Here is a 26131-nt window from a genome sequence, read left to right on the forward strand (position 1 = left end):
AGTGGTCAGCTCTGGTCTTCATCTTACTGTCATCAGAGAAACATCTGGACGTGTTTGACCTGAAGGAATACTCTGCTTCAGAGGAGGCTCTTCTGAGGCTGCTGCCGGTGGTCCAAGCCTCCAGCAAAGCTCTGTAAATATAGTTTTTCATTCAGAAAACAACAAACCATCTTGGAATTACAAGGTTCTATCTGCATTCTGAACCATTTGATTGGTTTTCCCAACTGCAAAAGGTAAAGAAGTAAAAAGTAGTTCCAAATAGTTACTGACGAGTAAAGGTAAGAAAGTATTTAGTGAAAAAACTACTCGAGTACTGAGTAACTTCTGAGTAAATTCTGATTATTGTGGCCCCGCACCTGGTGATCTGAGAGACTACCAGGAGGCATAGACGTTGGAAGGTGTTGGGGATGTAGCAGGAGCAGATTTGGTTATCAACAGTTAACTATCAATATCAATATGATTATCGGTATTAATAATTATATTTAATATATCATCATGATATAATCATGAATAAACGGGGCACCACCCTGGGATCAGGGAAAAGATAACCTAAAACTGTATTCAGTCTCAATATAAAGGTTTTATACTCACATGCCAATCATCGTGATCATTGGCATGGAAGCATAAAAACAATCTAACAATTAAGAAGGGCGTGAAATTCAAGCACTAGCCTTCACAACCTGCTGTTATCCAGTGACATATACACAACAAGCACAAGAGACCGCTAGTTATAATATAATAAGATTTATTAAAATCAGTAATAATGATCACAATCAATAACACTGCAATTAACAAAGCCTTATTACCTAACTACCTAACACACAAAACTAAGCTAAACAGAAGGAGAGACACACGTGGAGTGTGTGTGTGCGTATGTGTGTGCGTGCGTGTCGAGAGAGAGAGAGAGGGAGAGATAGCTATGTGCGGCCACCAGATGGTACTATTCCTCGCAGCGTTCAGGGGCGGAGCCACTGACGTCCGATGGAGTAGCGAGAGAGAGAGAGAGAGAGAGATAGCCGTATGTAGCCACCAGATGTAGCTATGTCCCTAGCGTCCGCCGGGAACAGCTGGCTTAGGACACGTGTGTGCGGTGTGTATGTGTGTGTGTGTGTGTGTGTGTGTGTGTGTGTGTTAGCGGGACACAAACAAAGAGGGAGAATGCGCGAGCGATATTCTGAGGCTCAGAAGCCGTGCCGCTATCACACGGGCTCGCGTGAATGAACTGGCGTTTATTCCGCGAGACCGGCCTTTTAACTGATAGTAGAGGCTTTCTGAGCTCGCGAATATGGCGGAGGTTAGTCGGAAACACTGTTACAGAAATCAACCCAGCGGCGTGGGTACACGATCAGCATTCACATACAGCAGCACATGAACAAACGGACTCGGCGGTCCGCGATCAGAACTTAAAACACATTAACAAGAATTACAAGCATGTCCTACACTATCGAATCTCTGCTTCTGCCCAGACAAATAGCCTCTTACTTTTGTCGATGTGAGATGCGTCGATGTGAGGGTTTCGTCCCGTGCGGCGATGGCGTTCCTTGACGCCGGCAACGGACAGTAGTTCGTGGGGCGCTCGTTCAGCGCCGGATCCAATTAGTTGAAGAAAACCGTTAGTTATTCTTCCTTCTGCAGGGAACGATGAACAATCGCGTGGCTCGGCGATTTAGTCAGCTGATTTCAGACAAAGACGGTCGAGTTATCCGTTCTGCTGGCAGCTGGGACGAAGAAAGTGTGTTCTTCCTTCCGCGGGGAACAGGAGAGTCGCGCTGTCGCGGTGGTCTCCTCGGGATCCAAAATGATAAACAAAAGAAAAATAAAACGAGTAGAGAAAAAGAGGGTAAAACAGTCTGTTGCTCGTCCAGCGAGTTTGGGGGAAAGACTGCGGCCTAGGACAAAGGGAAACGCTGCAGACGTAATCTTCACCTCCTGGTGTAACGCGAGTTACTTTGGAGAGAGAAAGTTCTTCTGGTGGCGCCGGGATTTATAGCTCACGGCTGGTCCGGGGGACCCCCTGGAGTCCCATGCAGTTGCCAGCCAATAGGGCGCCAGCGGTGTGACGTCAGACCTCGCGACCAGGTGGAGGTGACACTAAAATGGTGGTTTGTAGTTTTTTATCTCCCTTGTCCCATTGTCTGGCCGCATTGTGTAGGCTTTGTAGGCCGCATTCTGTAGTCCTAACGGTTAGGTCCCAACAAAGGGCAGCTAACCCCCCAGTTACATAAAAATCAATGCTTTCTCTAACATGAAGCGTTTGTCACCTCAGCTGAAAGAAAAGAAAAAACACAGCTCACCGCTTCATCCAGCGTCTCTCCTCTCTGTCTGTTTCACCGACACACACAGACACACACACACACACACACACACACACACACACACACACACACACATACACACACACACACACACACACACACACACAGATACACACAGATACACACACACACACACACACACAGATACACACACACACACACAGATACACACACACACACACACACACACACACACACACACACACACACACACACACACACACACAGATACACACACACACACACACACACAGATACACACACACACACAGATACACACACACACACACACACACACACAGATACACACACACACACACACACACAGATACACACACACACACACACACACACACACACACACACACAGATACACACACACACACACACACACAGATACACACACACACACACACACACACACACACACACACACACACACACACACAGATACACACACACACACACACACACAGATACACACACACACACACACACACAGATACACACACACACACACACACACACACAGATACACACACACACACACACACACACACACACACACACACACAGATACACACACACACACACACACACACACACACACACACACACAGATACACACACACACACACACACACACACACACACACAGATACACACACACACACACACACACACACAGATACACACACACACACACACACACACACACACACACAGATACACACACACACACACACACACAGATACACACACACACACACACACAGATACACACACACACACACACACACACACACACATACACACACACGCACGCACACACACACACACACACACAGATACACACACACACACACACACACACACAGATACACACACACACACACACACACAGATACACACACACACACACACACACACACACACACACACACAGATACACACACACACACACACACACAGATACACACACACACACACACACACACACACACACACACACACACACAGATACACACACACACACACACACACACACACAGATACACACACACACACACACACACACAGATACACACACACACACACACACACACACAGATACACACACACACACACACACACACACACGCACACACACACACACACACATACACACACACGCACACACACACACAAACACAGTGATCGATAGTCATGTTGAAGACATTTATTCTAACTTTTTTCTGAGTTTTGTCGACATAAGAATGACTCGACCCACAAGAATCTGCGTGATGAGCAGCTACAAACAGAATCTCACATCAGAAACATTCAGAAATGAACTGATTCACAACTGAAAGTGAAACTTAAATAGGATCGACAGATTCACTGACTTTAGACGGTAAAAGTCGGGGGATTTCAAAAAGTGGGCGGTATATTGTGACTCCTCCATAAATGATTGCACATACACTTGCATATTTATGCACATTTGTCTCTGAATGACAAGGATTTAGAATTAAAAAACGTTAAAAGAGTTCTATCTATAACCGGGCGTGGAGAGTTTGTGTGCCGTCATGTGACTGCCTGGCTGCATTTGATTGGTGAAACGGAGTCAGTGAGAGTCTTGAAAGAAGACTCAGACAGAAATAAACAGATGGCACAGTGTGACGTTAACCTCACCATGGAGCCTAATACGCCACCCAGCTGCAACAATAACCTGATGAACAAACATGTTAAACATCATTTAACTTCATTATGATAATAATGTCAGTTAGAACCTGAGGGGATGAACAGTTGTTTGTAATTGTTTCATCACTAATTTCTGGTTCCTCTTCAGACTCAGTGGCTGTAACCTCTCAGAGAGAAGCTGTGAAGGTCTGTCCTCAGTTCTCAGCTCCCAGTCCTCCAGTCTAAGAGACCTGGACCTGAGTACCAACGACCTGCAGGATTCAGGAGTGAAGCTGCTGTCTGCTGGCCTGGAGAGTCCACACTGTCGACTGGAAACTCTCAGGTCAGATTCAACTACTTTGAGAAGTTTACCTATGAAGCTTTCAATGATGCGTTTACATGCACCAAATATTCAGTTATTTATATTCACGTATTCCTAAAAAGACACGTTTGCTACTAATCTGTTAACATGGCTGATGAAATACTGTTTCTGCTGCTAACGACTTGCCAGCAAAAGAACAAAACAAAACTTTTGTCAAAACCAAACCTCTTGTTTATCTTTTCCCTGCCGTTCCATGTTTTAATAGTTTTATAAATCCACCTGGTGTTTATAAATGCTGTTGCAAACGTCAGTGTACGTTTGTGAACGTCACTCCATGAACATGTGAGCCTGAACTACAACACCAGACTGTCTCTGCTGTCAAGGTGGAGCCTAGTCTGGTTTTCACCATACTAAGGTCAATCTTTTAAGATTGAACATTAGTCTGGGGAAGCTGCGCTTTGTTTCTACTGCTCAAGAGGCGGGATCAATGGGCATCGTTCAAATGACTCCGTACGCAATTGGATAGTCCTATAACCAATCAGAGCAACTTTCCGGACAACAACTGCTGCTTCGTGTCGCTTATGTTTCGTCATCGTCACCGGCCAATAGCGTGCCAGGAGAGAATGGCCGTTTCTGATTGGAGCCAAAGATTCTGGCAATGTAACAGCGAAAGTAAGCCTGAGGGTGTCCAGCCTAAACTGCCGAGCGAAATCCAAATTTCCCGGAAGTTTCAAGCAGGGTTCACCCAGCCTAGGTGGAGCCAGTTTGAACCACTTTCTATACAGTTGAGTTTATTGAGTTTTATATGAAATGAACTAATATTCTTGTCACGAGGACTTCCGGTGGCGTCATGTTGTAGTCTGCAGCGGGAAAAGTAGCTCTAAAGAAAACCAATTAAAACTAGCCATTAACTAAAGCAAAAACGGCAGAAAGTACGGAAACCTGGAAAATCAGTCGACGAACAAAGTTTGTGGAAAGTATGGTTAAGATAGGGAAGCCTGGAGAAGAGGACGGTGCAAAGGCAAGTTGTACCAAGTCGGTGGAGGGAGTGAGCCCAGATATGGAGCGGCTAGAGTCGGCTAGCAGCGAACATGACTCGTTCATATTAATGGAGCTGCGCAAATTCAGACAGGAACATGCCGAAGCAGCAGGTGACAACAAGAGAGCTATGACTAGAAATGAACATGAAGGAGCTTATGGAAAGAACGGCATCCCTGGAGCAAAGAGCGGGACACATGGAGGAAAGAATTGGAAATCCAGAGGACAGGGCGACGCGACTGGAGCGGTCAGCCGACTTCCTACTCTAGCAAACGGCCAAACTATCTGGTAAGTGTGATGACCTGGAGTCAAGAATGAGACGCAACAAAATACAGATTCACGGCATCCCAGAGGGCGCAGAGAAGAACGACACAATAGACTTCATAACGGGACTCATTAAGTCCAGAATCCAAATCGCAGGCGACATAGAAATACGCATCGAGAGGGCGCACCGGTCACTGGCGGCTAAACCCAAGGACAGCGCGGCCCCGCCGAGAGCGATCATTGTGCGCTTCTTGGATTACAAAGTTAAGGAATATGTGATACGGCAAGCCTGGAAACAGAAGACTACATACGAGGGACAAACCATCTACTTTAATCAAGACTACACGACGGAGGTTCAAAAGAAGAGGAAACAGGTGAGGGATGTCATCAAAAAGCTGAAGGAGGAAAACGTGAAGGCACAGTCCCCCTACCCAGCCCAGCTTAAAGTGTTTTTGGACTCAGGGACAAAGACCTTTGCCACACTAACGGAGGCAGCACCTGTGTTAAAGGACATGGGGATTGAGGTGGATGAAGACAGGACGGAGAGGCTGCAGAGGATGATGACGCAGAGCAGCTGGACCGCGGCGACAGGACAGAGAGGAAGGCGGAGATGGCCCCACATCACAGAAGAAGACGTACATGCCCTCATGGAGTAAACTCAACACCTCTACTGATATCGTAAGAACAAAACAATAAAATAAAGGTGAGGTGTAATAATGGACAGTTAAGAATAGGTCATACTTTTTGTATCTGCCTTCACTACAGGGTCTGGTGAATATGAGCGAAGCTAGTTTATGCACTACTTGTTAAACTGACAGAAATATTGGTTTTATGAAGAGGGAATTTGTAACTTTGAGTTCTTCACAACCCTAGGTTGTGGTTGCACATAGTGCTTTTTCCCCAGAGAGAAAACGCCACGACTCTCTGATGACGGGACTTTTGGAAGACACACGTTCATGTTCCTGTTTTACATGGGTTCTGGTTCTGATGGAGATGTACATTTCTTGTTGTCTTTATTATGCAAGGTTTTGTTTAATTTCTTACTTTTGTTTGAGGTATAGAGCTCGTGGGTCTTATTTGGAAATAATATGAATAAGTTTAATCTTCTGTCATACAACGTACACGGTCTGAATCCTCCCATTAAGAGGAAAAAGATACTGAGCCAACAACAATTACAATTACAATGTTCAATAGCTTTACTACAAGAGACACATCTGACAGACACCGAACATACAAAATTAAAAAGGGAATGGGTGAACCAGGTATTTTATGCCTCATATGGCAAAAGGAGGGGGTAGCTATTTTAATTGGTAAAGGTACACCAATTAAGGTTGAAAAAGAGATTAAGGATAATACTGGATGATATGTAATGATTGTAGGATCTATAGGAGACATGATTATCCATCCATCCATCCATCGTCTACCGCTTTATCCTGTATTCAGGGTCACGGGGGGGCTGGAGCCGATCCCAGCTGTCATTGAGCGAAGGCAGGGTACACCCTGGACAGGTAACCAGTCTATCACAGGGAGACATGTAGAGACAGACAGGTAACCAGTCTATCACAGGGAGACATGTAGAGACAGACAGGTAACCAGTCTATCACAGGGAGACATGTAGAGACAGACAGGTAACCCGTCTATCACAGGGAGACATGTAGAGACAGACAGGTAACCAGTCTATCACAGGGAGACATGTAGAGACAGACAGGTAACCAGTCTATCACAGGGCCGACATGTAGAGACAGACAGGTAACCAGTCTATCACAGGGCTGACATGTAGAGACAGACAGGTAACCAGTCTATCACAGGGAGACATGTAGAGACAGACAGGTAACCAGTCTATCACAGGGAGACATGTAGAGACAGACAGGTAACCAGTCTATCACAGGGAGACATGTAGAGACAGACAGGTAACCCGTCTATCACAGGGAGACATGTAGAGACAGACAGGTAACCAGTCTATCACAGGGAGACATGTAGAGACAGACAGGTAACCAGTCTATCACAGGGCCGACATGTAGAGACAGACAGGTAACCAGTCTATCACAGGGCTGACATGTAGAGACAGACAGGTAACCAGTCTATCACAGGGAGACATGTAGAGACAGACAGGTAACCCGTCTATCACAGGGAGACATGTAGAGACAGACAGGTAACCAGTCTATCACAGGGAGACATGTAGAGACAGACAGGTAACCAGTCTATCACAGGGAGACATGTAGAGACAGACAGGTAACCAGTCTATCACAGGGAGACATGTAGAGACAGACAGGTAACCAGTCTATCACAGGGAGACATGTAGAGAAAGACAGGTAACCAGTCTATCACAGGGAGACATGTAGAGACAGACAGGTAACCAGTCTATCACAGGGCTGACATGTAGAGACAGACAGGTAACCAGTCTATCACAGGGAGACATGTAGAGACAGACAGGTAACCAGTCTATCACAGGGAGACATGTAGAGACAGACAGGTAACCAGTCTATCACAGGGAGACATGTAGAGACAGACAGGTAACCAGTCTATCTCAGGGAGACATGTAGAGACAGACAGGTAACCAGTCTATCACAGGGCCGACATGTAGAGACAGACAGGTAACCAGTCTATCACAGGGAGACATGTAGAGACAGACAGGTAACCAGTCTCTATCCCCATCCTGCATGTCTTTGGACTGTGGGAGGAAGCCAGAGAACCCAGAGAGAACCCACGCTTACACGGGGAGAACATGCAAACTCCACACAGAAGGGACCCGGGCCGACCCGGGAATCGAACCTGGGATCCTCTCGCTGTGAGGTGACAGTGCTACCCACTACACCACCGTGCAGCCGGAGACATGATTATTTCAATACTAAATGTATATGCCCCAAATGAGAAGAAAGACACATTCTTTAATCAGATAGCTAAAGTAATAACCAGTGAAGCAAAGGGGATGTTACTGATGGGGGGAGATTTTAACACAATACAAAGTGGCAGATTAGACAGGTTTCCCCCAGATCAGGGACCAAGCACGAGAAAATCTACAGTATTGAACAACATGCCTAAAGAGCTCGGTCTTACTGATCCATGGAGGGATAACAATCCAGAGAGGAGGGACTATACATTTTATTCAAACCCGCATGGTAGCTATTCGAGGATAGATTTTTTTTATGTATCACAGCAACATATACACAAAGTACTGAAATGTGGAATAGAAAATAGTACTATAAGTGACCATGCACCTGTTACCCTAACCATAGATCTAGGTAATGAGCAATTTTTCAGATATTGGAGGATGAATGTGTCTATTCTGTCGAGTGACAGTGTAATAAAAGAAATAAAGCAGAATTTAAAGGAATACTTTCAAATAAATGATAACGGGGAGGTAACACCATCGATATTATGGTAAGCAGGGAAAGCAGTGATACGAGGGAAAATAATAGAAATATCATTTCGAATGAAGAAAGCTCGACTAAATAAACAAAGACAATTGGAGAATAAGATTAAAGAATTGGAGATGGAACATAAAAGAACATCAGATAAATCCATACTTTGGGATTTAAAAACAATCAGAGGGAAATTACATGAACTCTTAACATTTAAAGCAGAAGGATCTCTACGTTTTACAAGCCAGAGATACTACGAAATAAGTAATAGAGCTAGTCACTTATTAGCATTCCAACTAAGAAAGGCCCAAACAAATTGAATAATATCACAAATAAAACACCCCACATCTAAACAAACTATAGTAAAACCTAAAGAAATTGCAGAGGCCTTTGCAGAGTATTATAAAGGCTTATATGATGACTCACAATCTGACCACAATGATAATGACACACAAGCCTTTCTTAAAAAAATTAATTTACCAACGCTGTCAAGAGAAGAGGCATCCGAAATGATTCGGCCAGTTTCTACACAGGAAATATTGGATACTATCAAAACTCTTAAAAATCATAAATCACCTGGGACGGATGGATTTCCAGGAGAGTTCTACCAAAGTTTTAGAGAGGAGATAACACCTGTGTTATACAAAGTATTTAATTATGCTCTAACATCTGGGCACCCACCTAAGTCATGGTCAGAGGCCATCATATCAGTCTTGCAAAAAGAAGGAAAAGATCCAACTCTGTGTGAAGGATATAGACCTGTGAGTTTACTCTGCAATGATTTAAAGATTCTTACAAGCATAATGGCAAAACGAATGCAAAAATATATAACTAAATTAATTAAAATAGATCAAACTGGGTTCATTAGTGGGAGGCAGGGAGCAAACAACATTAGGAGAATATTAAATATTATTTCAAGTACAAAATCCAAATCTCGGACTTCTATGATGCTTAGTCTCGATGCCCAGAAGGCTTTCGATAGGGTGAAATGGAGCTTTTTGTACCAGACTTTATCAGCTTTTGGATTCCCCCAGAATTTTATAGAATGGGTAAAAATAATTTACAAAGACCCCAAATCACGGATCAGAATGAATGGATGTTGCTCAGATTTCTTCTACCTCAAAAGAGGAGTCAGACAAGGTGATTGTTTGAGTCCACTGTTGTTCGCTTTAAGTATTGAACCATTGGCCGAATCAATAAGACAAAACAATCAAATATTGGGAATAAGGGATGAAGGGGGGGTGGAACATAAAATATCACTGTTTGCAGATGATTTATTATTACTTTTAAATGAACCATCCCTATCGATTCCAGCCCTGTTGGAGAATCTTAGTGAATATGGAAAAATGTCAGGATACTTGACTAATGATCTCAGGTAAATGTCCAGCAGAGTTAAAGAAAGGGTTGGGTTTAAATGGACCGACAAAGGGTTTAGATATCTAGGTGTTATTATTTCTCCTAATGTCTCACAGTTATATGATGCAAATTATGGAAAACTGATAAAGGAAATTAAAAAAGACTTGGATAGATGGGCGATTTTACCCCTGACTCTCATTGGCAGGGTAGAAACAATTAGAATGAATATATTGCCGAGACTATTGTTTCTGTTTCAGTCACTTCCGGTTATGATTTCTGGCTCCACCTTTAAAATGCTGGACAAAAGTATGTCCAAATTTTTATGGCAAAACACAAAAGCAAGAATTAAATATAAGACACTTTTAGCCCCCAAAAATAAGGGAGGGCTAAATTGACCAAATCTAAAGAACTATTACTGGGCTGCTCAACTTAGAGCTCTTATATTATGGATAACTAAGGATAGAGAGGCAATATGGGTGGAGATGGAGCAAAGGGCCTGCCCTACTGTGTCTTTGGAGTCACTACCATTTGTAACCAGGTCGGTGCAAAAGAAGCTTAAAATTAAAAATGATTTGATTATAGAAACAATGAAAATATGGACGACAATACAAAAGAACTTAAATATATCAAGATCTGTAAGTAAAGCTACAAAAATATCCAAAAATCCAGACTTTGTACCGGGTACTATGGATGCAGGGTTTGAGAAATGGACTAACAAGGGGTTAATATATATAGCACAAATTTTTACAGGGCAAATTTTGAAATCGTTTGAACAACTCAAACAGGAATTTAATTGACCAAATAATGATTTTTAGAAATATTTGCAACTGAGACACTACCTCCAGAAACATAGCGAATGGGAGAGAATAAGCAAAGAACCAACCAAGGTTGAAGAACTGCTCATGTCATATACAGAGGAAGAGTAAAAAAAGCGCTGATTTCAAAAATATATAAAGCACTACAATATGAATCCAACGACAATAATATGGATGTTAAAGAAAGATGGGAATTGGAAGCAAATGTAATAATAACAGATGATGATTGGGAGGAAACGTTCAGATCTGGACAGAAATGAACTAACAGCCCAACATGGAGGGAGTTTGATTGGAAAGTGAAGATGCGTTACTTTAACACCCCATCTGTCACTGCAAAATATAGTAAAACATCAGATCTATGTTGGAGGAATTGTGGAAAGGTGGGGGACTTCACTCATAGATTTTGGGATTGCCCAAAGATCATAGACTTTTGGAAATGTGTGAAAACAGAAATAAAAATAATTCTGTGTATTGATCTTCATCTTGACTCAACCCTGTATATACTTGGGATATTACCTGAAGATCTGATAGACAGAGATAGTAGCTACTTATTGAGAGTCCTGCTCTTGGTAGCAAAGAAAATGATCACAGTCAATTGGTTGAGGCCTCACCCCCCCCCAACATAATGCAATGGACAGACGGAGTAAAAAAGGTTTTTATTATGGAAAAAACTACAGCAAGATTACAACTGAAACTAGAAAGATTTGAGAGAAGATGGAAACCGATAATACAAGCGATGCCAGAGCTCTAAATACCTATTTTTGTTTTTAAAATTGTATTTATTTATTTTTATTTACATATGTGGCTTTTTGGTTGCTTAATTATTTGTATTATTGTTTAAATTTTTATTCATTTATTTATTTTTTCCATTAACACCTGTTTTGGTTTCACACGTACATTTGTCTGTGCTAGTGAATATTAGAGAGGTCAGAATTCAAGAATGTTGTGGTTATCTGTTGTAAAATATTTCTGATCTTATGTTTGACTTGTACAGATGGGAGGTATTGTATGTATTTTTGACTGAAGGTAATATGATATGGATCGTAGACTGATGCAGGTGTGATTTTTGTACATCTTCATGTGTTTTACCTGTGGAATAAATAAAAAGTTAAAAAAATAATAATATTCTTGTCACGGTGGCTGAAGCAGCAGGGAGGACCCACATGCAGACTCAAAGCTATGCAGATGCAATGAAGACATATTATTCATGAAAACACCCCCTAGTGGCCAGCAGAGAGAATGCAGCTTTAAGGACCTTCAGGCTTGACTTCACTTTTCTGAACCAGAGGTTGATGCCTGATTGGAATATCAACTCTGACAACTGAACATGAACCAACCAGACATTTTGATGCTGCTGACAGTTTTAATTCAAAGTTTAAAGCTTCGAACTCGTCTGCACGGCGGAGACAAAACGCCATTTTAACACCAACATGTGCACACACATTTATGATGACAATGACTGTAAAAGGCTCTATAGCAAGGGTCACTAAGAGGTGGAGCTTGGCCCAGATCCAGACCCAGACCCCGTCCTATCTGGACCCAGACCCATAACTGATAGATCATTGAGAATTATGAAATGATGACGGAGCGTTTCTCTCCCAATCATTTCAGCTCGTCTCTTTTCTTTCTTTTAACTTCCTCCTCTGTCCATCTCTGTCCATCACTCAGCCACGCTGTTATGTCTGGGGTTAAGTATGGTCTTATCTTTTGCAGACATGTCTTGTTTGGTTCTGTTCTGTGGTGTTTTTGTCTCCCTCCTGTCACTTTTCAGCAATCAAGCCCTGGGCTCATCATCACCCACCCCACCTGTTCCGAGTCAGCAATCAAGCTTCCCCTCACCTTATGTATAGTCCCCTTTGTGTTGAGTTCAGTTGGTCGGCTGTTTTTGGGGAGCAAGCGAGGACAGGTAGATACTCTGGAGTATACATATTGCTAGTGATGGGCAAGTGAAGCCTTATGAAGCACTGAGGCTTTCCTAGCAATTGTGTTGAAAAAGATTCAAAGCTTCAACGATTCAGTGATGGTGACATCTGGTGGACAACTGAAGCCATAGCAACCTCTCAAGAGCGCGACTGAAGCTCTGACACCGTTTCAATCCCATGTCAACAATAAAAGTTTAGAAAAGACTGTGTGGTCATTAACGTGTTTTGTTCATTCATACTCGCCCATACTGTAACACATCCCATGCCAACGGATTAATCCAAATGATATGAAGGGTTAATGGTTGGTTAAGGGTTTATTTATTTGATCATGGTATGTGAACTCAGACAGATCGTGTTTGTATAATAAGTGTTTTACACCAGAGTCTCCTCTCACTCTCACTCTCACAATCTCCAAATGTTCTCTCACTCTCACAATCTCCAAATGTTCTCTCACTCTCACTCTCACTCTCCAAATATCCAACTCTCCTCTCACTCTCCAAATCTCCTCACAACCACATTTTGAGGAGTAATGATGCATGTTTTATAGCTTGTGTGGCATCAAACCACTCAAATCTTTAAAACCTGTCACGCTGTCATAGGCTCACAAAGCATGAACACTACGAGCCAATGAAACACACTGACACACACTATGAGCCAATGACACGCACCGGCACACTATGAGCCAATGAAACGCTTCGAAACTTTTCGAAGCAACGAAGCACTTAGTGCTTCGGTCACGTGACGCTGGTGTTTTGATACAAGCTCCGACACAGTGGTTCGAACCGCTCCGCTTCAGGAAGAGCGACACAAGCTCCAAAGCCTCGGTATCATTTACCCATCACTACATATTGCATCACGTAGGTTTTCCTGCTGTTACAAACCCTAGGTTAGAGTGTGCACCACCCACTGTATTTATGGTGCTTAGCACCTGTCAGGGGGGGTGGGGGGTGGGTTATTGTTTTCTTTGTTTCCTTTGGTGCCACACTAAGTCCTCCTTGCCCTCTGTGCTGCTTGGTTTTGTTAAAATAATTACCCGTTGGTATAGAACTGGAGGAAGGAGATCGGAGTCAGCTCAAGGTCCAAACAGGGATTTAATCTTGATCAAGAGGAGAATTCACAGAGCAACATGCTGGTCTGTTACTAAGTGTAGACTCAACGTATTGTGAGACAAACATGATATTTATCCATCTTCTTGTGGGTGTGTTTTCACTCAGTTCACAGGGATGGAAGTCGTAAACTCCGATGTTTATCTAAACCTTGCATCGGTCGCAAACCCCACCTGGGTCATAAACCACACCCATGTCGCAAAACACACATGGGTTGCAAAACACACACAAATGGCCACAGGCCACAGGTCACAGTAGCCTTCACACCAAACCTTCTCATGTGTAAGTCTTCAGTTCAGATATCTCTCATCAAGAAGTACAAAATTTCCATATCATATCCCTCCTGTTTATGCTGATTCTAAGCATAATCATAACATACAGTTTGTGAAGTGTGAGAGCGAAAACCCTATCAGGCAGTTCAAAACATTCTTATTATCCATTATCCTTCTAGAAAGGGAAACTCTCTCACGGTCCCGCTGCCCCGGCAACCACCCGCAGGTACTCCATTTAACAAGGCACAGAAATTATATAAAAATAAGCATAAATTCAAAAGCATTTTGATTACATTGTTGCCCCCAAAAACAAAACATAAATGTCCTCGCCAAGCTAGTCAACCTATCGGGCTTGGCTACGGACCTATCCCTACCTAGTTAAACTATCCCTTGCACGTAAAAAGAACAAAAGAAATGGGGTCACCTTCAATATGTACAAATGCTGTGAATATTTTTCTCCTAAGTGGCTCTAGTTGGTCAATTCAGAAAACTACAACTTCAGTTAGATTTTCTGTAGTCTCATCATAATTAGTAGAATAAACATATCTCTTAGTCCGTGGTGTCCTTATCTTCATCAAAGAGGTTACCATATAAATCATCATCTGTCAGATCAGAAGTAACATTTTCTTGTGCTGCATTCTCATAGTCCCCTCGGTGATCATCGGTGATGGGGATCCTTTCATACAGCATAGTTGTTTTAGTCACAACGGTGTCAATGAGTCTCTGTAACAGTCCTCTCAAACAGGGGATACAACAACATCCACAAACGATTAGAATGGTAATCATTACGGTTACAGATAACATCATAGTTTTTATAGAACCTGCCCATTTTCCAAAAATGTCCTGGAGCCATCCTGTCAGAGGATCTTCAAAAAAAAGTTTTCAGCTAACTCTGCAGATAGGGAGGTTAATCCATTCAACGCCTTAGTGATGCTGCCATCAGGTGCTGTATTGTTAGGAATAAACGTACAACACATATCTCCAAACATTTTACATACTCCTCCTTTTTCAGCCAACAACATATCTAACGCCATCCTATTCTGCCATGCCATTAAACTAGTCTTATCTAACTGTTGATGTATGCCCCCAATAGCTTCCTTAGTGTAATTTAAAAATCTTTGTTGGTTATAATAGACGTAATTTATCCAATCCACATTTTTATTAACGGTTACCCACCAAGCCAGGAGTGATTCAAATCCTGCAGCAACCTGATTTCTGGCTTTAAACTCATCAGGAACACCTCGAGGAACACCAATTGCATCTATATAAACTCTGTTGTCAAAAGATCCTGCTGGTGCATTTCTTTTTGTTCGTAAATTATGTATCGTCACTTTTTCTAATGCCATTGTGTCATATGGTAAAATATATGTCGGCATTAATAATTGTACCATAGCACAAGTTCCCTTCCAATCAGTTGGTAATTTTGCTCTGAGTAACTTACCTCCACAGAACCACCATACATCAGCTCTGGCCATGGTTTGATCATTCACTATGCCATCAGTGACATTGCTCTCGCCCTTAATTACATCAATGATGGTTTTACAGGTTGTCAATACTCCTACTGACACAGTACCTCTGCTTCGTGTCAAGCAGGTATAATTCCCGGTGTATGGCGTAAACCAAGGTGGTTTAATCTGTGATGACACTGGGGGGAACAGAAGTTTCAAAGTGGTGCAGTTTGTAGCACTCTCTGATTTGTATAATTCTAGCATGCAACGAAAACCTTTTGGATCATTATCTGGATTAAGGGGAAAAGGCACTGTGCCTAACCCCGGCCTGGCTGCTGCACATGCTAGACAATTGGAAGAGGATAACTTGCTGTTTCGGGCTGTGTGAACGATCCATTGTAGCCATACATTTGAGTCTGTGAATCCTGTTTCTAGGGCATACGTTTCCTTCATATTTCTTATGTCTATATATTTTACAGGATTATTTTTCATCGAAGTCGGTTTGGTTGGTGTGGCTGTTACAGATGTTGTCTGCTTTCTCGGGCTTGGGGACACTATTATATGGAATATCCAAACCTTGTTTATTCCACTTCCCCATGCTCCCAACACATATGTTCCGTTATCAGTGCGTTAAGGAGTCTTAAGTGTTATTATTACAGGCATGCAATTGTTTGTTTTGCAAATATTTTGTTTTGCAAATATCTTGATAATTTTCAGTCGGTTTTTCAAGTTAGAATTTGGGTTGTATCCCCAATCCCGTGGTCCTGTATTAGCAATTACCCAACTCCACTTCTCGCACGCACACCCACCTATATGAACAGCTCTACCCCACGCTTTTCTATATGTGCTGCATACCTCCGTGGTGACACAGATATAATTTTCTGTCTCCGGCCAGTGAAAGTGTTGTCCTGAACAGGGGAAAACCTGACATGCGTCAATCTGAGCAATGCAATTCATCCCTTCAGTACATTTTATTATCACTACACCTCTACTAGTGTCCCACCTGGATTGTATTCCTATAGCTCTTTCCCTCATTTTATCGTATACCTGGCCTTGTGTCACTATATTTGAAATAAGGAATGCAATTGTGGTCACACATAAAACAGTTATCAAGCATAGCTTTAAATCCGGCATGGTGAATGTTTCTACTTATCTGACAGTGGTATTTGTGCTCTTTTGCAGTGTGTGAGATGGATCCAAGTCTGTCTTTCAGCTATGCGGACTGCTGTGGGTGTAGACAGTAACACTTGATAGGGTCCTTCCCAGCGGGGAGCTGACCAATCCTTTCGCCTCAGGACTTTGATAAACACCCAATCTCCTGGGTTTATTGGCCCTCCTGTTGGTGCTGGATCTGTAGGAGGAGATACTGTAGACATAATACTTTTGTTCTTCATCATTTTTGACATGTAGTCAACGATTGTTTTAGTCAATCTTGTATCATCTCCCTTTGTATCTATTAGCGGTACCCTAAATGGCCTTCCATATAATATTTCAAATGGTGATAATCCTGTACTGTTAGGTTGAATGTGTAAGCTTAATGCTACAGCTGGTAGACATGTTACCCAACTATTCCCTGTTTCTTCCATAGCCTTCCTCAGTTTTGCTTTAATAGTTCCATTGTTTCTTTCCACCAGTCCTGCTGACTGTGGATGATAACTACAATGGAACCTGAGTTGGATTGAAAATATTTCAGATAGCTTTTGTATTACTTGATTCCTAAAATGAGGACCGTTATCACAATAAATCTTTTCTGGAAAACCATACCTTGGAGCTATGACTGTAGCTAGAATTTTGGCCACAGTTATTGCATCATTGTTCACTGTTGGTGTAATTTCTACCCATTTGGAGAACATATCCACTATTACTAAACAGTATTTCTTTCCTTCAGCTCTGTTTAATTCAATAAAATCCATACAGATACATTGAAATGGGTATGTCGCTTCTGGGAATTTACCTGGTTTAGGACGTAGTCTACCTTGAGCATTATGCTTAGAGCATATCAATCATGAGACACACATTTTTTTTTTGTGTAATTGTGAAATCCATATGTAGTAAAAATGTTCTCTATTGTGGATACCATCCCTCCTGTTGAGACATGGGTAATCCCATGACTCAATATCGCAGCAAATCTAAATAAATTTTTTGGTAGTATAGGCTTTCCGTCGAGGCTCTCCCAAATCCCCGTTTCTGTCTGTGTGGCTCCTTTATTTCGCCACATGTTTTTCTCAGTCTCGGGTGAACTATTTTGCATGTCTCTCAAAATGTCATGATCTATATGTCTAAGCGTAGTCTCAGTAGTATAAATGTCATCTACATTTTTCTGAGTAGCAGCCGTTAGTTTTGCTTCCTCCTCCACTTTTTATATTCCCCATTGAAATAAAGTCTTTACCTGTAGTATGTGCAGCACACTTGCATATTGCAACTTTTCTTGGCAGTTGAATGGCATCCAGTAGCTGCAAAATGAGATCTTTATGTGTAATAGGTTTCCCTGTAGATGTTACCATGCCTCTATTTTTCCACTGTTGTGCAAACACGTGAAGTGTCGAGAATGCATACTGGCTATCTGTATATACAGTTATATCTTTATTTCTCCCTATTTTGCACGCCTCTGTAAGTGCAACAAGTTCTGCTGCCTGCGCAGAGAAATGCGACGGTAAGGAGCCTGACTTCAAAACCTCGTCAGATGTTACTACAGCATATCCACTTACATTTGTCCCGTCAGGATTCTTTTTACATGAGCCATCTACAAATATCACAATATCAGCAGCATCAAGTGGTACATCGGTGAGATCTGGTCTTGGTAAAACTCTAGCACTAGTTTCTCCTACACAATCATGTGCTATTCCATCTGTTTCATTTGGTAGCAGGGTTGATGGGTTTAATGTAGTGCATCTCTCTATAGTGAGATGTGGCTGTGACAGTCGGATAGTCATACAACTAAGATGTCGCGCTGGTGACATAAAGGCTATTTTGTTCTGCATTAGAAGTGCTGAGACCGCATGTGACACCATAAGTGTCAGTGGGTGAAATAACACTATAGAAGCAGAACTCTGCACACTGAGTGCAGCTGCCTGTACTGCCTGCAAACAAGGTGGCATAGCCTTTGTGATGTTATCAAGTTTTGATGAATAATATGCAATAGGTCTCTGTTTTCCTCCAAATGGTTGTGTTAGAACACTAGTCATAAAACCAGATCTTGCATCGCAAGTCTGAACAAACGGCTTTGAGTAATCAGGGAAAGCTAATACTGCAGAGCTCACTAGAACTTGTTTGAGTCTAACAAAAGCATCATTCGTTTCTTGAGTCCATGTTATTTTGTCTTGAGCTGCCATAGGTTGGTCATATATAGTATTTTGGAGCGGTTGTGCTATTTCAGCATAATTAGCAATCCATTGTCTGCAAAAATTAGTCATACCTAAGAAAGACATCATTTGTCTTTTGGTTGTAGGTTTTGGTGCTTGTAAAATAGCTGTTTTCCTTTTTTCGTCTATGTTTACCTGACTGTGAAATATTAAAACCTAAATATTTTACAACCGTTTGCCACAATTGTAATTTATTTTTGCTGACCTTATGTCCTTGTTTAGCTAAGAACTTTAATTGAGCTAAGGTATCTGTTTTACAATCTATTTCAGTTTTAGACGCTATTAAGATGTCATCCACATATAATAGTATCTGGCTTTTACACGGGGGTTCAAATTTTGCTAAGTTTGCAGACATGGCCATAGAAAAGAATAGTTGTCTGTAGGCAGTCTACCACCGCCTTCATCTTTTCTGATTATTCTAATTGTTCTGCATGCTTCCGTATCGCATAGAAAACATTTTAAAGTTTTATAATTGTTAACCAATAATCTGGTGATCGGTAATCGGTGTTTGATTCATGCTTAAAAATATTTCAGCACTTTCTAGTGAACATACTTCTTCTTCCTCCTCTTCTGTGTCTTGGTGTGTGTGTGTGTGTGTGTGTGTGTGTGTGTGTGTTCATGCATGACCTGATTTATTGAAGTCACGCCGATGAATCATCAACTCGTCTGGGTCTCCCTGCTCCTCCTCTCCCCCGCCAGCCTCCTTGACCTCTGCCCTTTGGAGCTCTACAGTCTTGAGCCCAATGTCCAAATTTACCACAACTGTAGCAGCTCTCATCTCCAAATCTCCGTCCTCCCCGTCCTTCTCCTCTTCCTCTCCCTCTCCAGCCTCCACTGTTCACATTGCCTCGGAAATACACATCAGTAAATGAATTAGCATAATTTTCATCATCATCATCATCCATGACAAATATTTCACTTGCCTTTTTTGTTCCGCCTTTCTTGGCTTTTCATGGTCAGTCGTAGCTTGTATCCCAGCAGTTCCAACACCAATTAGGTGCTTCCTACGGCTGTTGCTATCGGTGCAAGAGTGGAGAGAGTAGATGCGAAGAGAGAGGGAGGGCGAAGGAGTGGAGCTGAGGCCTGGACAAGAGGCAGTGGTGGCTGAGGGATGATGTACGGAGGAGGGTGGAGACCCAGAGGCACATACTCGTCATCCTCCTGTTTATCTCGGTTGGAGTACAAAACAGGATAAAGTTTATTACATACTGAATCTTTTTCTTTTCCTTTTTCTCCTTTTCTTCCTATCTTTTCCTTTCTTCAACCTCTCTTTTCTCAGCTTCTTCTTTACATTGTCTCACTTACTTTTACTTTCTGTTTCTACATTCCTCTCTTTCTTGCTTCTGCCTCCTTTAACCATGCTTTCACCTGAGTGTATCCCTCTTTGTTCTGCCTTTTCTCACTTCCCTTTGACCTTTCCTCTATTTTTTTTCTACCAATTCTCTGCACTCTTCCACCTGCAACTTTCCTTTAAACCCATACTTTTTTTCCCACTTCTTTATATATTTTACATTATCTAGAGCTTTCTGGCTCATTCATTTTGCATCTCATTTATATTGAACCTCGTCAGGTTCACAACAATATTTAAAAAAAACAACAACAACAATTTAAAACAACTATTACAATTTCCCAGCTTGAATTTGTTTAGTTATTTGTTTATTTATTTATTTATCTATTTAATTATTTTTAATACGTATTTTTATTTAAACGTTTTTTCTATTTTACCGGTCTTTTAATTTCTTTTCCTTTTGAGTACTCTTACCTATGGGTCTCTGACCCTCCCTGACGTCTTTTTGTTTTCGCAGGCCTTCGGGATTAGTTTAATCTTTGTCCTTCCAAAGACAGTTTACCTGGATTTAGGGTCCTGCCCTAAATCTAAGAGAGTCCTGCTCCCCCAAGCCTTGGCTTGATTCTATTTATTTCCTTTTTCCTATTAGGTCCTTTGACCTATTCTAAGAGATCGATCCCCCAAGTTCCCGACTTGCTTTACTTATTAGAAATTTCTTACCCTTTCGATGAGTCCCTGACTCTGTTTGCCTGGCTGGTCCATCTCCCCTCTGTGGTTGGCCCCGTCACCGCCCCCTCTTCAGAGGACCTGGCCTCCTGTCCAAAACGAGGCTATATGAGCCCCGCGGTGGAGGTCTTTTCAGAGGGTTTCTATTTCCTCTGCCTTCAGGTCTTCAGGTCCTCTGGTACGAAGAGAGGGAAAGATATTGGGGCCCCACGTTGGGCGCCAAAGTGTTAAAATAATTACCCGATGGTTTAGAACTGGAGGAAGGAGATCAGAGTCAGCTCAAGGTCCAAACAGGGATTTAATCTTGATCAAGAGGAGAATTCACAGAGCAACATGCTGGTCTGTTACTAAGTTTAGACTCATTGTATTGTGAGACAAACACGATATTTATCCATCTTCTTGTGGGTGTGTTTTCACTCAGTTCACAGGGATGGAAGTCGTAAACTCCGATGTTTATCTAAACCTTGCATCGGTCGCAAACCCCACCTGGGTCATAAACCACACCCATGTCGCAAAACACACATGGGTTGCAAAACACACACAAATGGCCACAGGTCACAGTAACCTTCACACCAAACCTTCTCATGTGTAAGTCTTCAGTTCAGATATCTCTCATCAAGAAGTACAAAATTTCCATATCAGGTTTTGTTTTGAGTCAATAAATACTACTGTGTGCCACTTGATTGCTTCTCGGTTTTGTGTCATTGCACCTTCGCCATACGTCTGTTGCCTTATGTTGCGCCCTACTATCGAGTCACCACCAAGGGGCGTAACATAAATGGGGGCTCGTCCGGGATCATAATCCATTTAAGCAACAGACATATGAGTGTTGGCGTGCAGGGTGCACGTCAAATAGGCTGCTAGTTGGGTTAATTTAGTTAGGTTGGTTGTGTCGTTTCTTTACCTCAGTAAATATGGCTGTTTTTGCTATTGAGGAGTTTCTTGGTGATCCTTCGGTTGAGCGTCTTGACCATTATAGGAAAGATGATCTGATTGCCATTGCGGCACATTTTGGTGTGAGCTTTTCCAAAAGCATGGTAAAGGCTGAGTTGAAAGAAGCTGTGGTGCGTTTGTTGGTGGACAAGAATGTGCTCATAACGGGGGACGGTGAATCTGTTGTTTCTCCCCCTTCCCCTCATTTTTACCAAGGGAAAGACCATGATGAGGTTAAGGAGGTTGTAGGGGGTGAGTCAGTTATGGTTAGGGCCTCCGAGATAGAGTTTAAGACTCCTCATACAGTGCCCAAATTTACTCCACTCTCCCCTGGTAGAAGTAGTGAGGATGTCCGCCTAAGGGTACGTCTAGCACGGTTGCAGTTCGAGGCAGAGGCGAAGGAGAGAGATGCTGAATACAGTCATCGGCTGGCTGTTCGGAGAATGGAGCTGGAAATGGAGGCTGAGATCTCCAACCGCCGGATGGCGAATGAGGTTAAAATAAAGCAACTAGAACTAGAGGCTGCTGCTAAAGCTGTGAGTCCTGCTCAACCCTCTCCCATGCCTATGAGAGGTTTTGAGGTGAGCAGGAATGTAGCTCTAGTACCTCAGTTTCGTGAGGCTGAGGTAGACTCTTATTTTAGCGCTTTTGAGTGAGTTGCTACCTCTTTGGACTGGCCTTCAGAGGTCTGGGCTATATTGCACCAATGTAAGTTGACTGGGAAAGCCCAGGATGCGTGCGCCCATCATAACCAGTGAGAGGTGTCACTTTTCTCTTGGGGAATGACATTGCTGGTGGCAGAGTTATGCCAGTTTTAGAGGTTTTGGAACACCCTGAGGTTTTGCAACCTGATGTATTGGCTCAGAAGTTTCCTGAAGTGTTTTCAGTTTGTGCAGTCACCCGTGCTCAAGCACGTAGTTTGGGGGAGGTAGTTGATCTGTCAGAGACTATGTTTGTGACGGAGTTGTCTGATACACCTGCTTTCCCACTTGTCTCCAATCAGCCTACTGATGAGACGAGTGACCCAGTAACGCTTCAGCAGGATAAGTCTACCTCTGAGACAACATCTAAGTTGCCTATGTCTCGTCACAATCTTATCATGGCTCAGAAGGGAGATGCTAGTCTAGCCCGATGTTTTGCCTCTGCTCTTGCTCCTGAGATGGTTAGAAACAAGGAAGTGTCATATTTTGTGGATAATGATGTCCTGATGCGCAGGTGGAAATCTCGTGTGGATTTCGAGAATGAGTGGAGTTATGTGGTTCAGGTTGTCGTGCCTACCTCATATCGACAGTCTGTTTTATCTCTAGCTCATGATCATCCCTGGTCTGGACATTTAGGGATCACAAAAACCTATGACCAAGTTTTAAAGCACTTCTTCTGGCCCGGGTTAAAAAGAGATGTAGCCAGGTTTTGTCGCACCTGTCATGTGTGCCAAGTTACAGGGAAGCCTAACCAGGTCATTAAACCTGCCCCACTTCACCCGATTCCAGCTATGGGGGAGCCGCTTGAGCACGTGCTGGTAGATTGTGTTGGTCCCCTGCCGAAAACAAAGTCTGGTAACCAGTTCCTGTTGACGATTATGTGTGTAGCTACACGGTACCCTGAGGCTATTCCTCTTAGGAAGATAACATCTCAGTCTGTAGTAAAAGCCCTGATCAAGTTTTTCTCTACGTTTGGACTGCCTAAGATAGTACAAACCGATCAAGGTACTAACTTCCTTTCAGGTATATTCGAACAGGTGTTAAAATCATTGTCCATCTCGCACAGAATCTCAAGTGCTTATCACCCTGAGTCGCAGGGCGCCCTTGAAAGGTGGCATCAGACCTTCAAGTCTGTTTTGCGCAAGTACTGTCTGGAGAGCGGTAGAGACTGGGATGAAGGTGTTCCCCTAGCTCTATTCGCAGTCCGAGAAACAGTTCAAGAGTCACTGGGTTTTAGCCCAGCTGAACTGGTGTTCGGCCATGCAGTAAGAGGCCCGTTGGGGGTGTTAAAGGAGCAGCTTATGGAAGAGTCTCCATGTGCCAAACAAAACGTGTTGTCCTATGTGAGCAGGTTTAAAGAGCGGCTGCATGAGGCTTGCAGTGTCGCTAAGGAGAGTCTCTCTGCTGCACAGATCTCTATGAAACGTCAGTTTGATAGAAAGGCACTTCAACGTTCTTTCAAGTCAGATGATATGGTTTTAGTTTTACTCCCCATCCCTGGCTCTTCTATGTGTGCTCGGTTTTCTGGTCCTTATTCTATTGTGAGGAGGTTAAGTGATACTGACTATGTTGTCAGGACTCCTGATAGGCGAAGGAAAACACAAGTGTGTCACATAAACATGTTAAAACGGTGCCATCCTAGAGGCGACATGCAGGCTGAGATACGCAGTGACCCCCCTGTGGCCGCTGTGGGAGCTGCGGTGCCACCAGCTGTGAGTTCTAGTCCTTCTATGCTCACAGTGAGTGATGAGGATGGGCTGAATGGTCCCAAGGTCCAACAACAAACTCCTCGGTTATCCAACTCTGAGATGTTGTTGAACCTTCCTTCCTTAATGCCACACTTGAGTAAAGAGCAGGAAGCTGACATGGTGGGGCTCATTCATAATTTTCCTCGTCTATTTGGAGATGTTCCAACTCGCACTACTGTTTTGCAACATGACATAGATGTAGGTGATGCAAAGCCGATTAAGCAGCATCCCTATCGAGTAAACACAGTGAAGAGGTCACTGATGAAGCAGGAGGTTGCATATTTGTTGGAGCATCACTTGGCACACCACAGTTCAAGTCCATGGAGCTCCCCATGTCTGTTGGTTCCAAAGCCTGATAGCACGCCCCGTTTCTGCACGGATTATCGCAAGGTAAATGCGGTCACGGTTCCTGACTCTTTTCCCATGCCGCGTATTGATGACTGCATAGATACCATTGGGTCCGCCTCCTATGTTACCAAGCTGGATCTCTTAAAAGGTTATTGGCAGGTACCACTTTCACCTAGAGCCTCAGAAATATCTGCCTTTGCTACACCTGATACCTTCCTCCAATATTCAGTTATGGCGTTTGGAATGTGAAATGCTCCGGCAACATTCCAACGGCTAGTAACTATAGTGCTGGGAGATGTGCCCAACTGTACAGCGTACCTTGACGATGTGGTGGTACACTCAAGAGAGTGGTCTGATCACATGGGCTCACTGAGAACAGTGTTCCAGCGGTTGGCAGACGCTTCTCTGACCTTGAACTTGGCCAAATGTGAGTTTGGGAAAGCGACAGTGACCTACTTGGGAAAACAGGTCGGCGGTGTTTGTAATTGTTTCATCACTAATTTCTGATTCCTCTTCAGACTCAGTGGCTGTAACCTCTCAGAGAGAAGCTGTGAAGGTCTGTCCTCAGTTCTCAGCTCCCAGTCCTCCAGTCTAAGAGACCTGGACCTGAGTACCAACGACCTGCAGGATTCAGGAGTGAAGCTGCTGTCTGCTGGCCTGGAGAGTCCACACTGTCGACTGGAAACTCTCAGGTCAGATTCAACTACTTTGAGAAGTTTACCTATGAAGCTTTCAATGATGTGTTTACATGCACCAAATATTCAGTTATTTATATTCACGTATTCCTAAAAAGACACGTTTGCTACTAATCTGTTAACATGGCTGATGAAATACTGTTTCTGCTGCTAACGACTTGCCAGCAAAAGAACAAAACAAAACTTTTGTCAAAACCAAACCTCTTGTTTCTCTTTTCCCTGCCGTTCCATGTTTTAATAGTTTTATAAATCCACCTGGCGTTTATAAATGCTGTTGCAAACGTCAGTCTACGTTTGTGAACGTCACTCCATGAACATGTGAGCCTGAACTACAACACCAGACTGTCTCTGCTGTCAAGGTGGAGCCAGTTTGAACCACTTTCTATACAGTTGAGTTAATTGAGTTTTATATGAAATGAACTAATATTCTTGTCACGGTGGCTGAAGCAGCAGG

At 42.9% G+C, this 26131-nt stretch overlaps 1 protein-coding gene across 1 annotated transcript in view; it reads left to right on the forward strand.

The window, feature by feature from the left end:
• The window catches only part of LOC311016207 (uncharacterized protein), a 618931-nt gene that overhangs the window by 156077 nt on the left and 436723 nt on the right, over window positions 1–26131 (forward strand). Inside the window, exons 14-15 of the mRNA XM_084013783.1 lie at window positions 4141–4314; window positions 25501–25674. Coding sequence (XP_083869909.1) covers window positions 4141–4314; window positions 25501–25674 — 348 coding nt within the window. The remainder of the gene's footprint in view (window positions 1–4140; window positions 4315–25500; window positions 25675–26131) is intronic.

The sequence above is a fragment of the Eutrigla gurnardus genome (genome assembly GCF_963514095.1).
Source record: "Eutrigla gurnardus genome assembly, chromosome: 7".
Lineage (NCBI taxonomy): Eukaryota > Metazoa > Chordata > Actinopteri > Perciformes > Triglidae > Eutrigla > Eutrigla gurnardus.